General features: G+C 42.3%; 1 protein-coding gene across 1 annotated transcript in view; it reads right to left on the bottom strand.

The window, feature by feature from the left end:
* Positions 1 to 20,831, bottom strand: part of CRB1 (crumbs cell polarity complex component 1) — a gene marked incomplete at both ends in the record, with an annotated part of 95,157 nt that overhangs the window by 61,059 nt on the left and 13,267 nt on the right. Inside the window, 2 exons of the mRNA XM_084211643.1 lie at positions 817 to 1,012; positions 6,998 to 7,582. Of these exons, the coding sequence (XP_084067769.1) occupies positions 817 to 1,012; positions 6,998 to 7,582 (781 nt within the window). The remainder of the gene's footprint in view (positions 1 to 816; positions 1,013 to 6,997; positions 7,583 to 20,831) is intronic.

Below are 20,831 nucleotides of genomic sequence, written 5' to 3' on the forward strand. Positions count from 1 at the left end.
ATTGTAAATATTTAAAGTACAAGTACAAAAAATACACTTCTCGGTCAGTCTTTGCCATAAATGTTTTGTTGTCCTGTTGGTGACACCGGACTGGCATTCTTTGATCGTTTTTAAATCGAAACTGAAATTAGTGCAGGACCAAGGAGTGAAATCTAGAATGTGGAAAGAGATGAGCTGCCAGGCCAGGCAGGCTCCCATAGTGTTCCCACCTGCAGAGGCATCCCAGGGGCACTTGGCTGAGCCCTACCCAGGGCTGGCACACCTACCTGTTGGTGACATCCATGCAGTGTCCCTGAGCCCTGCCGGGGCTGGCACACCTACCTGTTGGTGCCATCCGTGCAGTGTCCCTGAGCCCTGCTGGGGTTGGCACACCTACCCATTGGTGCCATCCGTGCAGTGTCCCTGAGCCCTGCCGGGGCTGGCACACCTACCCATTGGTGCCATCCGTGCAGTGTCCCTGAGCCCTGCCGGGGCTGGCACACCTACCCATTGGCCCTGTCTGTGCAGTGTCCCTGATCCCTGCTGGGGCTGGCACACCTACCCATTGGTGCCATCCGTGCAGTGTCCCTGAGCCCTGCCGGGGCTGGCACACCTACCCATTGGTGCCATCCGTGCAGTGTCCCTGAGCCCTGCTGGGGCTGGCACACCTACCCATTGGCCCTGTCTGTGCAGTGTCCCTGAGCCCTGTCAGGGCTGGCACACCTACCCGTTGGTGCCATCCGTGCAGTGTCCCTGAGCCCTACCCAGGGCTGGCACACCTACCCATGGCCCTGTCTGTGCAGTGTCCCTGATCCCTGCTGGGGCTGGCACACCTACCCGTTGGTGCCATCCGTGCAGTGTCCCCCGTGCAGGCAGGGCTGGCTGGAGCACTCGTCGATGTCGGTGCCGCAGAGGTCCCCGAGGAAGCCCTGCGCGCACGAGCAGGAGAAGCTCCCCAGGGAGTCGTGGCAGGTTCCCCCGTTCAGGCAAGGCTGGGACAAGCACTCATCGATTTCCACCTCACAGTTCGTACCTTCAAAAGCAGAGAAAATAAACCCAAGGCTTAGGAGACAGCTTTGGAAATCTCAGCAAGAACTGCCTGAAGTACAATAGTCACTAAATTTTTTTTCTTTATGCAGTTGCCTGGTTTTTAAAGGCATTTCCTCCTCAGTGTGCTTTGCACAACTAGTTTTTTCAAGGCTTGGCCAAATTTACAAAAGAACAAGCCAGTTGTTTTCACAAGAATAGGTAAAATAACTTTTTCAGTTAGCTTGGACATGGAGGCAGGACAAACTAATTTTCAGTTTATTCAAACAATATTACTATCCTATTTACATAATACAGAAGAGACATGCAGTTTATTGATATCATAAGAGAGTCTGTTTAAGGTTGGTCTTTAAATGGACAATTCACAGTTTTTTAATTCATGGGGAAATATCTTGTTTAGCAGTGGATTTATTGCTTAATTTTTTTTAAGGCCTATCAATTTGCAAGTAAATGGGTCTGTGGTGCCATCTTTGCAACAGGTCAGAATCTTGGAGCCGTTCTTCAGAGATAATTGCTAGAAATAAATCAGTTCTAATGTGACTTCACAGCTATTTGTGATAGTTGGCAGGTTAAATATACACTCCTTTTTCTTATCTCTAGCACAGACCAGGAGACACTAAGAAAATTTAATAACTAATATCTTGCAGCTTTGATTATTTCAGGGGTTTGTATGCTCATACACTTACTTAGTGTTTGGAGCAATAGAGTAATATTTTCAAATAATTTTCAACAGCCAAGTCAGGTTTTTTCAGCAGCTACAGTATCAGCCACCAAAAAGATGCAAAGTGGCAAATTATAGTGAAGAAGCTGCTTTGAAGTGAATTTTCTTACTTTTTATTTGGCTTATTGAAGTAGCTGCAATATTGAAAAGTTTACAGGGGAATTTCCTACTTGAAAGGAAAACTGCAGCCCTGAGAATGGGTTCTTTTTTTTTCTTTTTTTGTAAAAGTGAAGTTTTCAGTACAAGATGATAGGGTAGACTTTCAACAGAGGGAACAGGCATGTTTGGTGCAGGGTATCACTCTTGCAATTTATTTAGTAGCTCATCTCCGATTCTTTATTTATGCTCCTTTTGTCAGCTCTGTACTGCTGTGAAATTTGTACGTTATAACTTGAGCATCTTTCTTAAAACACAGAGATTGATAATATTTAGCACTCTCACTCTATAAATAATTTATTTTGATGCTTGTGAGCTTCTTTGTTTTAAAAGAATAAATCAGTACTATGGATAAATACCGGGAAAGATCTTAAAGCCAAACCAAAATTTGCAGATGTTGACTCATAACTATTTTTTGTTGTCTTTAAACATTAAAGTGCAAGTTCCTATTTTCAGCAGTTGAGAAATAGTTCCTTGAGACCACATAGTGGATGGGGAAGCTGCGAGTGGCGTGCCCCCAGTTCAAGGTTCACTGCTCAGCTAACCACCACTTTCAGCGGGAGCCTGCCATGAGAGCCCAGCCCAGGAACGCTCTCTGACGGCTTTATGGTAATGTACATTACAGCCAGATATAGTAAGCAGTCCCTCTGTGGTCATTGCCCTGTGAATTCACTGTAATTATAAACAATGTGTTTGCAGAAGTGTGTCTAGTGACCGTAAATCTGCCAGAGCTTGTTAACAGCTCACTGCGAACACTAAAAATCATGTGACAAAACAAGCCCTGTTCAACTGATCCTCAGCTCAGCCAAATTTAATACTACAGGCCTGAGAACAGCCTGACAATTAACATGAGAACATAGCGTTGTTGTTTTGGTTCATGTCTTTAATCTATCAAGCCCAGTAACCTGCCTTCGGCAATGTTGCCTCAGAAGAAAACTTCTCCCTGTATAATGCATCCAGCCAATGCGATCTGCCATGCAGACAGGGGGAATCCCTTCCTAGCCTCCACGGAGTCTGCTGTCAGGCTTTCTTAGATGTGTAGAAGAGAGATGAAAAGATTAGATCTGCATTTTCACCTCAGTCTAACATTCTGTCATAAATATGCTGTGTGCCAAATATCATATGCCAGGCGGGAAGGCGAGCGCCAAGGAGCCCCACAGTTATTGCACAGGGCTGCACCACCACGAGCTGAGGCACCCTGGGTGTCCTGGAGCAGGCTGAGCATCCCTGCATGTACCAAACCACACAAGTGGTTTGAATTGAAATGCTGGGAAGGTGGGGAGAAGTCACATTTGTAACTCTTGCATTTTTTCTCTGAAGAACCAGGGTTGTTTGTTACACTGCTTGCTTCTCTACTGAGTCCTACTGTGCGCTTCTTTCTACAGCCCCAGTCAGTAAAAAGTAAACACAAATGAGGATGAAGGACACACAGCCAATGTTTTCAAACTTGCATGCCTACAGATAGAGTGTAAAATCACTTTCTGCTCAAAGGTACTAGGAGTTTGCAGGCTCAGTGTACTTCCATGAGGACCTGCACATTTTTAATATGGCTGGGAATTCTGTTCTCCTGCACTAAAATGCTGTGCTCAGGTCCAGCAGGTCCAAAGGGCTGTCCCCAAATTCCTCATTCTGTATAAAGTAATATTTTGTGCCATTTTTTGGATGGAGAGTGTCACATGACTAATTTATAGGCACCAGGCTTGAAGCGACAGGGAGAGAGTTACATGAACAATTAGAAGGAGAAGTTGTATTTCTTTGATCAAGGTTTGTCCGTTTGCAGCTTGGGCATCTCAGCAGAGCTGAATACCTGGGCTGGCTAGGACACAAGGTGGGGAGTGCTGGTTTGAAACTGGAAAGCTGGGGAAGGAAACAGGCTTTGCTCTGTTGGCAATTGCTGTTGGATGGACCATGTGGTTTACTATTACATCCACAATGACAGGGACATGAGCTTGTTGGGAAGTGAGATCTCTATTTGAGGTTTTCCATCCCATGGTAGAGCTGCTGTGCCTCTGCTTGCCTTTAAGTGCCTAAGACTTATTTGTGATGCATCTGTTCTTAATATTTGCATAGCACATACATTATTGATGAGAATACTGAACGAAAGCTTGGAGATCTATCAGGAGTAATTTCCTCAAATTCTAAGACGTCACCGCAGCGATGGTTACCTCATCGTAAAAGGTATTGCACAAAGAACAAATCCAGCTCCTTGCACCTACTTTGTCTGCCACTGAAACACTTTCTCTTGCTGTCTTAGACTGAGAATGGGTTTTGGAACTGCCGTGCACTCCTGAGAGTTCACACTGGAATGTTCACTGGCAATAGAGGACTGGCTTCAGCAAGGTAATTAATGCACGTAGCTGTGGGTAATAACAGGCTCTTACACCATGCTCTGTTGGGGTGAATTAAAGCAAGTGCAATTAGTCCAATGGAGGAGAAAATGCAATTGATTAGCGTAGCCAGCAAAACTTCAACAAACCAATTGAACTTCATTATTTAACAGCTGTGTGACACATGTCTTGTAAATAATTTCACACATGCAGAACATTATCATAGAAACTGTAGATTTCATGCTGAATTTTCCAGTCTTTGGCTCTTGGTGCGTTCTAACCTCTTCCATTTGTGTAAGAATTATGTGTGACATTTCTCAGCTATTTTAAGAAGTTCTGCAGCATACCAATCACACAAAATAGCAGTCATAGTCCATGAAACAAGTAGCAACAGCAGCCAGTAACTCATGCATTTGGTTAACATTGCAGCTATAGATTTACTATACCTTCTTTACCTGCATATCAAGAGATATAACCTGTTTTCACATCTTAGGGAAATGAGATGAGGCTGTATGACTTCCCACAGTAATTCATGGTGTTAGACCAGGATAATAATGGTTGGCAAGATCCCCTGACGGGGTAAATGGGGGGTTTTATTACCACTGGGGACACCTCGAGGCTTTCATCCTGTAATCCCTCTGGCTTGTGCATTTAGCACAACTCACAGCAAGGTGCAAAAAAACAAGAAAAAAAGAATGCTTCTGATAAATCATTTTGTTAAGTAGCTTTTAAAGCTGATGTTTTACTGCTGGAGGAATGGTCTGCTACTCCTCTATAGAATTTCTATGGTTAGTCTCTTTTGCTGAAGAAGCAATGTTGGAGCTGTATGTTAAAACACTGCAGTCCCTTCTGCTGTGTATTTTAGACCTCTTCTCCTTCCTTGGTTCTCTCCTCATTTCTTAACTCTGCTTGTGCAAAGTGTGGAGCTTTGGTGACTTTTTTTGGTGAGAAAAAAGAGCATCAGATTGAGAAACAGCAGAGTTTCATGATGAAAGTGGAGTGATTCCAGCAGAGTGAGTTTCCATCAGCAGTTTGTGTTGACCTAAATTTTTATTTCTTTTTTTTTGGACTTTACTATTTCATTATGTTTTCTCTCCCTTTGTCTCTAAGGTCTATATTCCAACTCTTTCAAACCAAGTTTCTGGGCTGCGGATCCAGGCCTGGACCCCACTAACAGCGCCAGTTAAACAAATACAGTTCCTGAATACAACAGGAGGTCTGAGCTGAGTGTGATCATTGCAGAGTAACCATGCTGGTTGTTAATAGGTTTTTCCTTCCTTCTGCTCTTTGGCTTTCCCTCAGTTGGGTAGTTTTCCCCTCAGCTGGCCTGGGCTCCGACACCGCCTGGCAGCAGCGGGGTGGCAGGAAGGTAACAAGCTTCCTTCAAATAACATTCTCTGTGCTCATAAGGGATATTAACCAAGGGCTGCCTTCCAACGAGTGCTGTGTTAGACACAGGAAAGCTGCTTTTTACCTCTGACTTCCCCTCCTGCATGGGGATTTGGGGATGGAGCTGTAAACCACATCTCTTATTTCTTATTCATTTGAATCACTTGAAGCAATAGCTGTTTTTTCTCCCCTTTTTGCTGTATGATTATTTCTTTTCCTTTGCTTACCTGACTGGCAGTCTATCACTAAAATGCCTCCTCTTTTCTCCTTTTAATGATTCAGTATGCTACCTTTCACAGTCCTAGCCCTGAATACAGCTTTGAAATTGTAAGGGACCTGTCTTCCAACAAGAATTATATGCTTTGCAGTAGAGGAAGTAGGGAAGAAAAATCACACCTGTACCTTAAAAATGGAGCTACATAAAATGGGATTATCAAACAAATGGGCAGTTTGGGAACATAACACTTGTCCATGTAACTTACATAATGTTCTAGTTGCAAATGAGTCCTTTGTTTCTGGGAAGGACAGAGAGAAATTTAATGTGAATGTCTAAGTTTAGAGTAGAATTTGTCTACTTGGATCTAATTTTTAAATCTGTCAAACATACGTTTTGACCCTCAGAAAAAACTAGATATAGCACTTTGAAGAGAGCATTTTGAGAATGTTTCTTTTAAAAGCAAAGCCTGTGACATAGCTTGGTGTTCACAAAACTGCTGTGTAGATTTTGGTGAATGTGAGATTTCTTTAACCCTTCTCTTTCTGGTATCAGTAATTCACAGTGATGTGGTTATCCATAGTGTACCAACAGCCACTTGTGCTGTAGCTGAAGACAAGGTGGTAATGCAGATATGGCTAAATATTGTATTTGCAGGGATCCCCGACATAGGAAGGGATGATCAATCTGACTCCATGTTCTCAGAAGGCTAATTTATTACTTTATGATACTATATTATATTAAAGAATACTAAACTAAACTTTACTAAAGAATACAGAAAGGATACTTACACAATGCTAAAAAGATAATAAGGAAAACTCGTGACTCTTTCCAGAGTCTCGACACAGCTTGGCGCTGATTGGCCATTGAGTCAAAACAACTCACACCAGAATCCACTGAAACAATCACCTGGGGGTAAACAATCTCCAAACACATTTCACATGTGAGCACAACACAGGAGAAGCAAAGGAGATAATAATCGTTTTCCTTTTTCTCTGAGGCTTCTCAGCTTCCCAGGAGAAAAGTCCCGGGCAAAGGGATTTTTCAGAGAGTGTGAATGCGACAGCTAAATACTTGTGTGGGTGAGGGAGTTTAACCTGGAATGTGAGTTTTGATGGTTCCACGCGACCCAGAGCAAAAGTTGCTTTAATTAAAAGGGCTCACCCGTGTAGCCAAGGGGACAGATGCAGTCATAGTGCCCGATCTGGTTGAGGCACGTGGCGCCGTTGAGGCAGGGATCCGAGGCACACTCGTTCACTTCCAGGTCGCAGTGCTTGCCCTGGTAGCCCGGCACGCAGTAGCAGGAGTACTGGCCCACGCCGTCCCGGCACAGGGCCCCGTTGCGGCACGGCTCGGAGCTGCACTCGTCCACGTCCCTCTCGCACAGCCTGCCCGTGTAGCCGGCGCTGCACAGGCACGTGGGCCCCGCCAGCCCGCTCTGGCACGTGCCTCCGTGCTCGCACGGGTTGGTGTCACACTCGCCGGCAGCTCGTTCGCAGGCAGGGCCCTGGTACCCAGCGGGGCACTCGCAGGTGAAGCTGAGGTTCCCAGCAGAGCCCAGGCAGGTGGCGTTTTGGAGACAAGGGTTGGAGGAGCAAGGGTTGGAGGTTTTGTTGCAGAGTTCCTCCACACTGTCCGCCGATGGGTCTGCACAAAGGCAAGGGTCATCTTTATGACCGTCAACGCATGTAGAGTTCTTTTGGCAAGAGTTTGACAGGCACCTGGAATCATTCCTCATGCAAAGCGATTCTACGAAAGAAACACAAAAAATCCTGAGCAATTCAACAGCACTGAGAGTGCCAACAGTGAAAGAAGTGTAGTTCTTAACACAACTGTGCTTCAAAACCCACAGCTCCAGTTGCTGGCTATTGAGAAGAAAACAGGACTGGCAACTGTGTGATGCATTAGTGGACTAATGAATGTAAAATGAAAACAATTATGAAAACTTGAGTAAGTTGTAATTTCCTGTTCTTGCCTCTTTCAACAGCCGTGATCTGGAGTGTCAGGATTGTTTAACACTTTATTAATAGTATAGTTGAGACAATATGGGTGGTTGTCAGTGGATATCCAACAATATGGAACACATTTAGGTGTATTTAAGGTTTTTGTTTCTATTTTTGTTACTAGAGAAAGGAGATGGAACTCTTTTTTTTTTGTTCAATATTACTTCTGTGGTGGTACCGTTCTTTTGTAGTGGATGATTTTTTGCACTGGGTTTCACAAGCTTACTCAGATGCAGTTATAGCTCAAATAAACAGTTCAAACCATCAGGCACCTTGATTTTGATTTGCTGATTATAAATAGTAATTTCTCAGGTGTACAGCGTCTTTACCACAAAGAATCTACCAAACACCTGAGGTGCAAAACAGCCCTGTGAGAGCCATCCAGCCTCCAAGGCTGGAAGGACATGGTGTAAAAATGTTCCTTACTTCCTTATCTGCTGGGAACTGAGCTTCAGTCAGTAATTAAAGACCACTTGGAGTTGCCTTGCAGCTGTAAGGAATAACAATAGCAAGAGCTACTTCTCACTTCCCAGTCAAGGAGGGTGAGCTGTTACCATCACTGTTCAGAATCCACCTCTGGGATACACTGAAGCAGCTGTATCTGGGCCAAGACTGTGAAATTAAGCTGAATGTTCCTTTAGGAGAGAAGGCAATTTGTAAGGGAAAGACTCATGAGCTGGAGCACAAAAGTTGCATTAAATTATCTATATGTAAGTATGTAAACATCTTTTTTATTATTATTTGTTTTATACTTTTAATCTGGAGTATTGTTTGGATATATAAAGGGTATGTGTCTTCTACAGCAGCAGAACAGTGTGTGTTTGTGCAAGCAGGGTGTTGTGGATGATCTGAACTTCTCAGAGGAATTCAGACCCATCTACCAGCAGTCTCTAATTTTTTCCCAGTTCTTGAAGTGAGATTTGGGAGAGCAGATGCAGTAGAGATGGAGATGGGGCACTGAAAGAGAACAGGTAAGCAGAGATGAAGACTGCAGTAACTGGAGTTAGACCAATGCTCATAAAGGCCTGGGACAGATCCCTGGAAAAGGGAGAGACTAGGATTGGTCCCCTGAGATACCAACCAACTACAGGGGAGTGTCAGAGAATACAAACTGACTGGTTGTGCTGTGTTTGCATAGTGTGCATTTTAATATATAATACAATTTAATCTGTTTTTCTGCTAGGAGGGGTAAGTGGGGAAAGAACGTATCAGAAGGCTTAACTACTTAGGAAAGACTGCATGTGTAGATTTGACACTAAGATAATAAATGGAAAGGCTTAAAAATTATCTGTGCATCACTGTTGTGCTTTCTGACTTGAGGTGTACCCAGGAGCAGCAGTGCCTCTGAGAATTAGAAGCACCAGTCTGAATGAACTTGATGTTCATGAATAGGTACATTTTCTGAGCCAGATAACTATTAATACTTGTTTGAGCAAGGGGAATAGAGATTTATGTAGCAACATTGAATAACAGCAGTGACACCATGATTTAAAACCAACAGTGCTCGTAAAGGATTACATAGAAAGCAAGCTAAACATTGATTAGCAGGAGGAGAACTGGAGTGTTACCTCATGTTCTCTGAAGGTAAACAGGGCAAAAATAGTACTTTTGGATTAGCCTGCCTTTAAAATGACCCTCCCCAAACCTGTTAATAATCAGTTTTGGGAGCTGGTATTTCATCCTGATGCGGTGATGGTGCATTGCTCTAGCTCAGAGCTCTCCCTGAAAGTAAAACTTCAAGACATTGGTCACATGTACTGACCTGCACCACTGTCAGCAGTTCTCTTCCTTCTCTTCCTCAGCACACTCCTCATGTATGTTCTGATGTCCTAGTTTACATAATTTTGTGCTTTGCCCATGCATTTAGGTTTTTTCTTTAGCCTGGATAATACAGAGCTTACTGCATTCTATTAATTACAGTTAAAATGAGCAAAACTGTGCTCCTTAGGAACTTCTGCATCCTGTATTTTCCTTGCACAACTTTAGAGAGCTTTCCTTTCAGTCTGTGTACCTTTTAAAATTCATTAAAGTGCATGTTTGGGGAAACATTGAAGAAAGGGGCAAACTTGAAGAAATTAATTATGATCAAGTTATAATGTTGTCTAACTGTTGTACTGTGTAAGCTACAAGAGGTGAGGTCAATCATTCGAGTGCTTTCTTACACAGGACCACAGTGACATGAGAAGCAATTTAGTTAATTATTACTGCTTTTCCAGGGATAATTTGCATGCAACAGGCTGAGTTTGTTATAATGACTGTGTGAGGACACGATGTGTTTGCTAGTCTGCAGTTTTGATAGCAAGAGTGAGCACTGGTTAAAAAGCTTCCTAGATCTCTGAGGCAGTAAGAGTGGAGGGAAAATGAGGGAAGGGGAAAGACAGCCCTAAAAGCACTGTCTGTATGGAGTGAAGGCAACCAATTTGTCTGCAGGGTGACATCACTATGGGAAAAACACAAACCAGAAAACCTTTCCTGGATTTTTTTTTTTTAAGCAGTGTTTTAATTTCAACTTTTGTAGCTTTTATAAAATGAATTTCTTATGCAGAAATTGCCAGGAGACAATTCAATAAATCCAATGTTCTCTAGAGGATACTCTTGCCTGATTTGTGTGACAAGTTTATAGTGAAACAGCAACATTTTTGGTGTTCTGTCTTTATTCTAATGCACTGTGCCATGGTTTTTTATTATTTGTATAATTTTTGAGGAACACAGGAATTCTGAAGGTCTTAGCAGAGATGTAGCCATGCTGAGTTTTAGCTTGGTTGTAGTTTAAAGGCTGGGACCAAGAGTTTAAGGGTACTCTATAGCAGTTTGTCTCAGCAGCAAAACTGCATGTCAGAAAGGTGATGATCAGAGGATTATCAAATGGTATGAAGTTCACCTGGACATTTCCATGATATTTTTATTTTTAAAAGTCATGTTCCTGAATGATGTGAGTGCTTCAGCTAATCCTTGGATGCTGGACTGCTAGTTCAAACACCATTTCCCACCTATTTCAGGTAAGTTATTTGCACTACCTCCCTTGCTGTCCTGTGGAAACTGAGTTTCCCTGCTGCTCTGGAGTGATGTGGAAAGGGGGATTTGGGAACCTCCTGAGCTGAGAGCTGCATGGAAGGAGGATGAAGAGTATGGCAGGTGGAAGCTCCTGCATGCCCTGTGATGCAGTGTGATGACTGATACAAAGACTGTCTCAGTTTGAGCAGATGCCTAAAGAGTATTCCCTTCTGCACTCACAGAAAGAGCTGCAAAGGGACAGAAATGTTTCAGTGGAGCTTGGGTTTTTGGCCAGGTTGCAGAAGGATAACCAGAAAAAGCCTCATGCTCTACCTCAGATGTGCAGAGGAGCTGTTTTTCATTCCTAAGCAATTAAGGTCACTTCAGCAGTGACTTGTTCTGACAGAGTCTTAAAACTCGTATGTAATGTAGGAAAAATGGAAACAAAATGCTGATTGCTTTGGATTTACATTGACTGACACTTGAGGTAATTATCAGTCTCTTTATAAACAGTGGTACTTTAATCTAATTACGAGAGGATTTAGTGCCAAGCGTTTTGCCCCATGGTTAAATCCTTGAGATGCAGATGAGATGGTTGGCAGTGAAATTCTTTGCAGTAAAGCTTGCCATCTACTGGCACAGCATTCATACTACCAGAAACATGGCCATACCTGCAGCTATTACAGGAACTGGCGCACAGAACTTAATATAAGAAATGCCAAGAAAAAGACAGTTTTAGCTTTGGTTTTTTGCTCTTGGATAAGATTATTTAAATTCACTGAAGTGATCTTGTTAGTGTATGAATAATTGAGCTAATAAGCACTAAAAATGCATTATTTTGGCTGGTAAAGGCTTCTGAATGATCAGAAACTACTGTAGTGATACAAAACAATTTTTATGGTGTTAGAAATGCATGTCAATGAGGATAGAAGGCCAAAGTTGAATTAGGGAAAAGCTGTCATAAGCAGGGCAGAGATTTTGAAATGGCCAAAGCATTTTGGCGCAGATAATCTGATTATTGTTCCTCAGTAAAGCAGGTAATTTTGAAAAGCTCATCTGCGTATCTTTCCTGACAGTTTTGAGGGTTTTTTCCTAGATCCTGTTTGAAACAGAGATTTACTGGGTTCATGTCCATTTTTCAAAATATCCTTCTAAGTTAAGCTGATAATATCAAAAGTAAAGTGATGATCCCAGATTCTGACAATTAGCAATTGCAGCCTCTCAAAGCCCCCAGATAAATCATTTGCAATCTGTTTTGGCCTCTTTGTGTCAGAAATGTATTTCAGCACAGACTTGTTCTATCTGGACACGACTCTGTATGAGTTGGTGAAATATCATAATCAGTGGCAGCATTTAAAATCAAATTTCAATCACTGCTAATCAAACTGTTATGAACCAGAGTTCACATGGCTGTGGCCAAGCCTGCACTTTGCTAATCATCTCATCATGCCTGAAGGCTGCTTGTAATTTGCAGTGCTGTTCTTCAGATGTGCCTTTTGCCCCTGAAGGAGGACTCTGAGCTTCACAGAAGCTCTCAACACTAACAACTTTGGAATCTTTTACATATGCTGCAAGATTTTTTGACCTTCTTAACAGAGCCAGTCTATTTTCTAGGGGGAAAAAAAAAAATCTGTGATAAGATAGAGAACTTGATACCCATATATTCACCATCACTGATGAGTTTACTGTGCTTTGAGGACTTTTTTCCTTTCTTTTTTTTTAAACAATGACTTATTACTTTACACATTTGAATTAAAACTAGGAAACTACACCAGCCAGCGCAGATAAAGCAGTTCACAACAAAACCTGACTATTTACTAAGCCATACATTTTGGGGAAAAAAATGAATAGCAAAAAACCTCTGGTCTATGAGCTGAGAGATTAAATTTAAAAAACACTCTTTAGGAAAGAAGGATTGAATTGAAATAGATGTTTGGCTCTATAAAAAACCCCAATGTCAGCATCAGAAAATGTGTTATCTGTGAGTTTGTTTTTGGTTTTGGTTTTTTTGGTCAGGGAGGGAGGATTGTCTGTTGTGGTTTTGTTTTTTAAAATTTGTTGGAATTGATATCTTGGTGGTGGACATTCACTAGAAAGAAAATTAGATCACAAATGAAGCAACCCCTGCTTCTCTTAGTGCTGTTACTTCAGTCTGGGTTCTATTGAATAAAAACCAGCATACAGCATTTGTTCACAGCTGAAGGCTTACATTGTGATCAAATCAGCTCACCAAAAAAGCCACAGGATAACATGATGGTAGCAAGGATTTAGTTAGCCCAGTGGCTGGAGTCAGAAACATGAACCTTCAATGCTCATGCTCATTACTTGTTTGAAACCTGCCCTTGGGATTTTAAAACAAGAGTGTGAATCTGTGTCACTGAAATATCAAGCTCTGTTACTATACTGAGATCTTGAAATAATTATCATTTAACTGGAAATATTAAAATATTGCCCAAGGCATTTACTGCTGCGTTGTGGAGCCGTGGCTTTGGTGTAACTAATCCTCTCTCCATTTATCTGCAGTGCACTCTGACACAAAAAATACAGTTCATCACTCTGACAATAACTTCCCTGCAAAGACAGCCTTAGAAAGTTGTGGGTGTGCAGATAGATGTTCAATCTTGATATATCATGAAGAACTGGGGAAGAGATAAGCACAGCTGCATAATCAGCAGGGACAGATTGGGATCAGGTGCCTTTACCATGGATTGAAAGGCAGAGATGTCACTCCTGCATCAGCATTTGGCAGATGGGGAAGGAAAGGAGAGGAGACCATGTTCTGGATAAAACAGAGCCAGGTAAGGGGCTATCTTAGTCCTCAAAATAGCTTTTCCATGTAAACAAATAATTTTGGTTTTTGCGCAGTCTTAAACTTTCTAAGTATTGCACTTATACCATTTTACTCCTTCCCATGTCCCAATACATTTGCCTTACCATCTTAATTATTCACTGTGATGGGCAGCTTGTAGTTACTGTGGTGCCATTTGTGCTTTGCATGTTTCACCTGTGAGAAAATTGCCAGCCCCCAGCCCCTACCTGCTGTATCCACAGCTGGAATCATTATTACTCAATCTGCTCCATGGAAAATCCTGCTTTGGGGAGGGATGATCAAACTTTTGCCAAACAAACAAGCACTTGTTCTGTCTGCAAATACTTTGGTCATAAAGAGTTAAACCTGAATCTTTAACTTCAATTGTGTGTCCAAAACATCCTAGCATGTTGTTATAGAAACCACTTTCAGGCTTTAAATCTTGAGTCACGTTTATTACCATAGTAACCAGCACCACACACAGGCAGAAAAGAAAAAAGGTGGTTACACAAATATTCCATTGCCATCAAAAAAGCCAAATTTGGTTTTAGGTACATTTGTATAGCAAAATCAAGGAAAGTAAATTAACTTATTTTCTGAAGAAAAAGTATGGTATATTAGTGTAAGATTAACAGTGGAATGGCATTAAAGTTTTTAAATGTTGTTTAGGCAACACTATTTGTAATTGAAATTACAGAATTGGTTATTAAACCAATATCTTCATTTCACTTTTCCCTAAACTTTTCTGTTCTCACTGACTTGCTGCTGGTCCTTGAGAATAAATGCAGTTACTGCTGGCTGTCATTGTCCTTCACTGCCTTTTACCATTTGTGCCACCCCAGACTCCCTTACCCCATGAGCACTGCAGCAGCAGCAGCCCTTACAGCTGCCCCCACTGCCTGCACTGAGCACCACAGCAATGGCACCAGCTGTCCCAAAAAAACAAACAAAGATGAGGTAAATGCCTTCTTTACTTCTAAATGTAAATAATTTTTGGCTTTCACTTTATTTGGCATCATACCTAGTGTTTGTGCTGAGAACAGGAGGGGAATCAGGCCCAGGAGCTCAACAGGGCTCCTCTGCATTGAATGTGGAGGATTTTTGGTTCAGTTGGACATCAAAGCACGGTGCTACTAGCGATGCAAGTAGACTGGGTTCTAATGAGAATGAAAGATTTTATGCTCTGCTTCTTTACCTTTATGTTTACCACCACAGTGCTGCAGTTTAATGTGGTAGTGTACAATGATCATCCTGCTTTTACTGTGCACAGATATTTTTGTGGAAGGTGTAGAACAGTGGCTGATCAGGCCAGGAGGCAGCTGATATCCATTGCAGTAAGTGATGTGGACGCAGATGTAGAAACTGAACTGATTTCTGCTGTGCAATCCTTGTACACACTCTCTCTGAATTTAGCTCTCCCCTTTAAGAGTTTCATTATATTTGTCCTCATTCTTATCTTCTAAGTCTGCAGAAGAAAAGCAACATGAGCATAATGAGGTATTCTTTGTCCCTCTAGAAGTGATGAATTTTTTTTTTACTTGCGGTCACACAGTAGAATTTATTCTTAATAGTACAGAACAGGACTTGTGCAAACAGGGACGTAGGAGATAAATAGACAGGTGAGCAGCAATGGTAGTGGGTAGTGGGCCAGCTTCAAACTTGCCTTTTTATCAGCTCTTCAGAGGTAAAGAACATAGGAAATTAATTTTGCTCAAAATCTGAAGCAATTTTATTTAGGTAATAAACTTGATTGCTTATAAGAAAGATGGGTGATTTTGTGGATTAAATGTCTTTGTCCCAAGGATTCAGTCAATGCCTTTTCTTCCTGAACTTCTCTTAAGGCTTCATTAAAGCTGGGGACATCCTCAGCATGTAACTCAGGATACAGAGCCACAAGTGCAAAGTTCTCTCCTGTGGGATGAAAGGTTTTGCCAGAAATAAGGACAGAAAACCTTTGTGGTTTAGTTAGGCATGTGAATTATGTCTTACACTTTAAAATGATATCCTGGATTGCCTTTGCTGAGGTTTCTTGGCGTGGCTAGATGACCTTGTTTGCATGGGTGGATTTTTGGTGCCTTTGTGAGAGGTGTCACTCCCACCTTGGTCCCTAAAGCCACAAGCATCGACACCAAGTGTTGTGAAATTAATGGAAGCACAATCTGCTGTTTGTAAACCCGGTATCAGAACACACTGAGGGGTGCAAGTGCTGCTGGGGAAGAGGAAAGATGAAAGAGTGCTTGTAGTTGGGAAGGTAGCAGCTGTATTTGCAGCTGTGCTAGGAAGGAAGGATGAAGTGTATGCCTGGGAAGTAGATGCCTGACAAAATAACAAGGGAAGTGGTGCCAGAGATAGAAAGGATTGCAGAAAGACCAAAGCATGGTCTCCTTCTCTGCATCAGGGGGGATTTTCAAGAACACTAAGGGAGCAAAACAGCATAAAACAGTCAGTTTGTGAGTTTGGGTGAAATCCAGTTGCTCTTGCTTCAGTATGAATTCCAGATAGTGAAAATACAGAGCAAAGGAGCAGTTTCTCTCTTGAAAAGGCCAAATCTCACCTTGAGAAACACAAGGTCTCTCAGCTTCTCTAAAGTTTTAAGGCATTTTTTTAAGACAGAGGCTTCCAGCTGCCACTGAGCCTTTGGCTCCTCCTGAATTCAGCCTCAGGAAGGAGCTGCGGGCTTGGCTGAGCTGAGTATGCTGCCCCTCAAGCAGACCAGCTACTGCTGACTTGCAGGGATGAGCTTTGGTTTAGGTGGGAACATGCAGGCAGCTGAGCTCCCTCTGTTCTCAACCACCAACACAGGAGAGAAAAGGCACTCAGAAATGCTGCCAAATGCTGCTAAGAATCCCTCCAGTAGAGGGGCTGAAAACTGAGTACAAAATTGATTTCATGTCCAAATTCTGGGTCCATGTGTTGTTTGCATTTGAAAGGCATTATAAGACATCCTCTTCAGTCTCCTTTAGTTGTGGTTCTGCCAATCCTTACTTCTTTCCTTTTTTTAATATGAAAAGAGCATGAAGCAGTGATTCTGATAGTACAGTGGCACATAAAGGTGCTGTGATTTTAAAATGTAGCCTCAAATGTCTGTAATGCTGACCCAGGTATGATTCCTTTCTGTGAGTCATAACTGGATAAACTTAAAGCCCTGATTGTTAGAAATATATCATAGAAGCCTGTAACACAGGGCAGCTCTTTAAAAGTCTCTGGGTGTAAAGCCAAGTTCTGATGTGTGCAGATGTTGAGATTGCCTGCAGTAGGTTCTCAGTAACACAAATGAGGACAAGATGTTCCTGATGACCTCAAACTGCAGCACATCAAAATCATGATGCTGCTTCTCCTGTCTCCTCAGACGTAAAAAAAAGTAAACAGCCCTAGGACAGATCAGCATTATGTGGCTGGAAATGCAGTGTGCTGTGCTTTAAATGCCACAGGACTCAGAAGAAAGCTTCAGTGTGGCTACAATGGGCAGTAAGTACAGAGAAAGCAAGGCCGTGCTTTTCCAACATGAACTTTGTAGAAGAGTTCACATTCCAGCCCTTTCTGTTATGTGCTAAATTATTTTCAATAGAAATCACCTACAATTAGCTCTGCATGAACTAATTACCGACTGGGATTTCAAGACTGCTTGGGGAAAGCCACAGTCCCTGTGTTTTGGGACAGGCTGGAGTGTCAGGGGGAACTGGCACAGCCCGAATTTCCTCAGCTCTCCTGCTGAGCCCCTCTGCTGAGGGCAGCTTCTCCTCAGAGCCAAGGCCATAACACATCATTGTCCTGTGACTGTGAGCTGCACAAGTTGCCATCACCAACTTCACACAGACAGAAACCGGTCCCAGGCCCCGCAGAAGGATATTATCATGTGAAATTCTGCAGAGGGCTGGCCTTTGGAACACTAGTTCCAGTGACCCATGAAACTGAACACAGTCATGGCTCTGACACATAATCTGTGGCAGCTTTCCTGACCTGCAGACTGTATGGTAGCATCCTAAAAACTCTGCTGTCTTGCAACAGAACAAGAATGAATTTGTTTTATGTTTTACCACTTTTTATTTCTAGAGCAGGCTCAGAAGCACTGAGGAGGAGCGACTGACCCAAAAGAAAAGTAGGTGTTGAAAACCCACTGTATAATTAGGGATACCTTTCTCTTAAACATTTTTAAGATGCTTCACTGTATATGCACCAGCATCAGTGTATTCCCAGGAGCCTTCCTTGGGGAATATGCTAAGAAATAAGCCTTCCATATTAGAAGAATATCACTAAAAGTCAAATTGCTAAAGCTTAATGTGATGGCGTGCTTTAGAATAAAACCACCTGCCACTAGGGCATTAAATATCTGCTATAAGTGAAGAGGTGTCCAGCCAGCCTTTATCAAAATTAGATCAGTACCATTTTTGCCAGTAAAATGATGAAAAATTTTAAACCATGAATAAATGAATGAATGTTTATTCACCACTAGCAATCAGTAAAGTAAAGTAATTTCTTGAAGGCTTTTAAAATTTCTATTTCCCCATTAATAGTCTCCTTTGTTTTCTCTGTCTATTTAATGTGTGGAGGAGGTAGATCTAACTCCTTGTCTCTTGTTCCTTTCTAAGTTCTCCCTTCCCTGCCTTAGATTTTTTTTTCCCCATGCATTCTCCTTTTTTTCCTCTGAGGTCTGATCCAAAGCAGACTTGTTTCCAGGGCAGGGATGGGAGATTACAGTAAGTTGGTGTGGCTGGTGAGTGAGCCTGCAGTAATTGTAGCCCCAGGACACGATGCCAGCGGTGGCACCAGCTCCACGAGGCAGCACTGATGCCTCTGTGCTCTGCTGAAGTGCTCACACTCCTCAGGATGATCCAGAGGACAGTGATGCTGCTCTGGCTTGCTATTCCCCTGGATATGAGATTCAGCCATCCTGTTGCAGTGACAGGGTTTTTTGTTTCACACAAATCTGCTCTAAAGATCCAGAGGGAGCTCTGGCTGTTGGTGGTTAGGGAGTAGAAAATAAGATCAGCAAGCAGGAGCAGGGAAATAAAGCCACCACAGCTTGACATCCAGGTGCTTACTCTGTCTCAGTAAACTTTGGTGCCATACAATAATGAAAAAACAAAAGGAATACCCAGGTTTGGGGGAAGGGGCCTTCCTTACAATACCAGTCCAGACCTGCCAGTACAGGGTACATTATAGGGCAGCATCCTGCCCTGCTTTATATTAAATTACACTAAATAAATAAAGGAGATCTGTGTGACAGTAAGCGTCTGGCCAGGAAAAAAATTAAGAAAGATTTCATGGCAATAATGAATAAGTGATAAATATCTAGTGACTATCTTTCTGGGAGCATTTTTTTTCAGAGAGATCTACGATGGGCCTTGTTTTATGATCCCAAAGGGCATCACACATCATAGTGTGCTGAGAGGCTGCAGAACAGATTGGGAAGTAGCTCTCAGTACTTAATACCTAGGGATCCTCAAAAGCCATTTCCTCTTAGGATCACACTTCCTTTGATCATTGGGGTTATTAATTATAGATACCTTGAGCAGAACAAGGCACTCTTACTGTACTCCTCAAACAGTGTCTCATTTAAAAGGAACAAAATATTGTACTTAATTAGGGGTTCAGCTCTGCTGTCTTTTCAAGGCACTTTGGTATTGATTTGACCATGAGAGCCTACTGTAGCAAATATTATGCCATTAATAATAAAGGGAGCATGTAGACATAAAAGTGTAGGAAGGAAGCACCAAAATGTTTGTCATTCAGCTTGCCAGAGCAGTTGCAGTATAACCACCCAATATAGCATTTAGAATAAATGCTGTATTCTATGGTTCAGAAGTGTCTGCATTTATGTGGAGACTTTTGTGCCATTTTCTTAATTGTATCAAGACCATGTTTCATAAAGTTAGTTCAGGCAGAAGCATTTGAAGCTTAATTTTTTTCTCTGGATAAATGGAAGCATATTGTTTCTGCCTTGGCTCTTTAGGCTAATTTTGCCTCTGTTCTGTTTTTGTCTTACTTGAGCTTTGGTCATCATGATTAATCATATGAAATTAACCATAAAATTTACCAGGTGAGCATCAATCTGCATATGTTGACTTTACTCTTAGCATGTGTGGATTCATCCTTGTAATCAAAAAATTTTATTAATTGGCTGAGAGAGGTTTATTTCTGTCTGTTCTAGTCTCATAAGAAGCTTTCAGTAACATTTTCCTCACCCTGCAATCTCAGAGATGTGTGGCAGAGACATATCCAGGATTTCCTGAACCGCACTCAGGAAGCAGAGGGTTTCTCTCCCCAGCCCTGTGGCTCACATTCCTGTTGGGGTGGGTGTGCAGAGGCAGGTCTGTCAGCAGGTTACAAATCAGCACCTGCAGGCCCCTGCTCCTCCTGCCTCAGGGACCTGGAGGGGGACTGGGCTAAGGTCTCACGGAGCCCTGGAGCCTGTGCCACCTCATTTGGCTCTTGGATGCCAGGATGGCCCTGCAGTTTGGGAGGTGTTGGAGAAGAGCCTCTGTGTGAGGAGAGGGGCAGTGCCTGGCCACCAGCCCTGCTGTCCCCAGGGCTCTGAGGCAAGGGGAGCAAGCTTCAGATGGCTTCCCTCCCTAATTTCTTTAGGTAGAAGACAGCAATGTGATGTAGTGGAAGAGGAGAGGGGAGAAGATGCTCCTCCTGGAGAAGCAGTACTTGTGTGACCTGCAGGGAGCACTACAGGTGCCCTACGGAGCAGTGTTGATGAGCTTCTGCTTTGCAAGGGATGAGCTTTAACTGCATTTTTCAGGTAAGATGTGGATTGTATGCATGCCAAGATCGTATAAAGTAAATTTTTTAGGTAACTTTTTATTACCTAGGTGTTCTTGTAACTACTAAGAATTTGAACTAGTATCAAAACTATATGTGCTTTTCTCAATCAAATGAACAAACCACAAAATAAAACCCATCAACGTTCCCCACATGGTTCCTGATGATCAGAATTTCTACTCAAATCAACATTAATTTTGTCAAGTTGTTGAATCACAAACCTTAACTTGTCAAGTACAGCACTTTATTTAGCCATGCTATACCCAGTTAAGGAGTTGCTCAGAAGTTCAATTCAAATGGAGAAATAGATACTAAACTTACCCTACTTGTGCTGGTTTTTTTACCTATTACCATAACATTTGGTATTTGCAATGCTTTCTTTCTAGGCTCCTCTCTTCTAATTTGTGAACCAACAAAACAAAAT

This window comes from Fringilla coelebs, assembly GCF_963513975.1.
Source record: "Fringilla coelebs genome assembly, chromosome: 9".
Classification (NCBI taxonomy): Eukaryota; Metazoa; Chordata; class Aves; order Passeriformes; family Fringillidae; genus Fringilla; species Fringilla coelebs.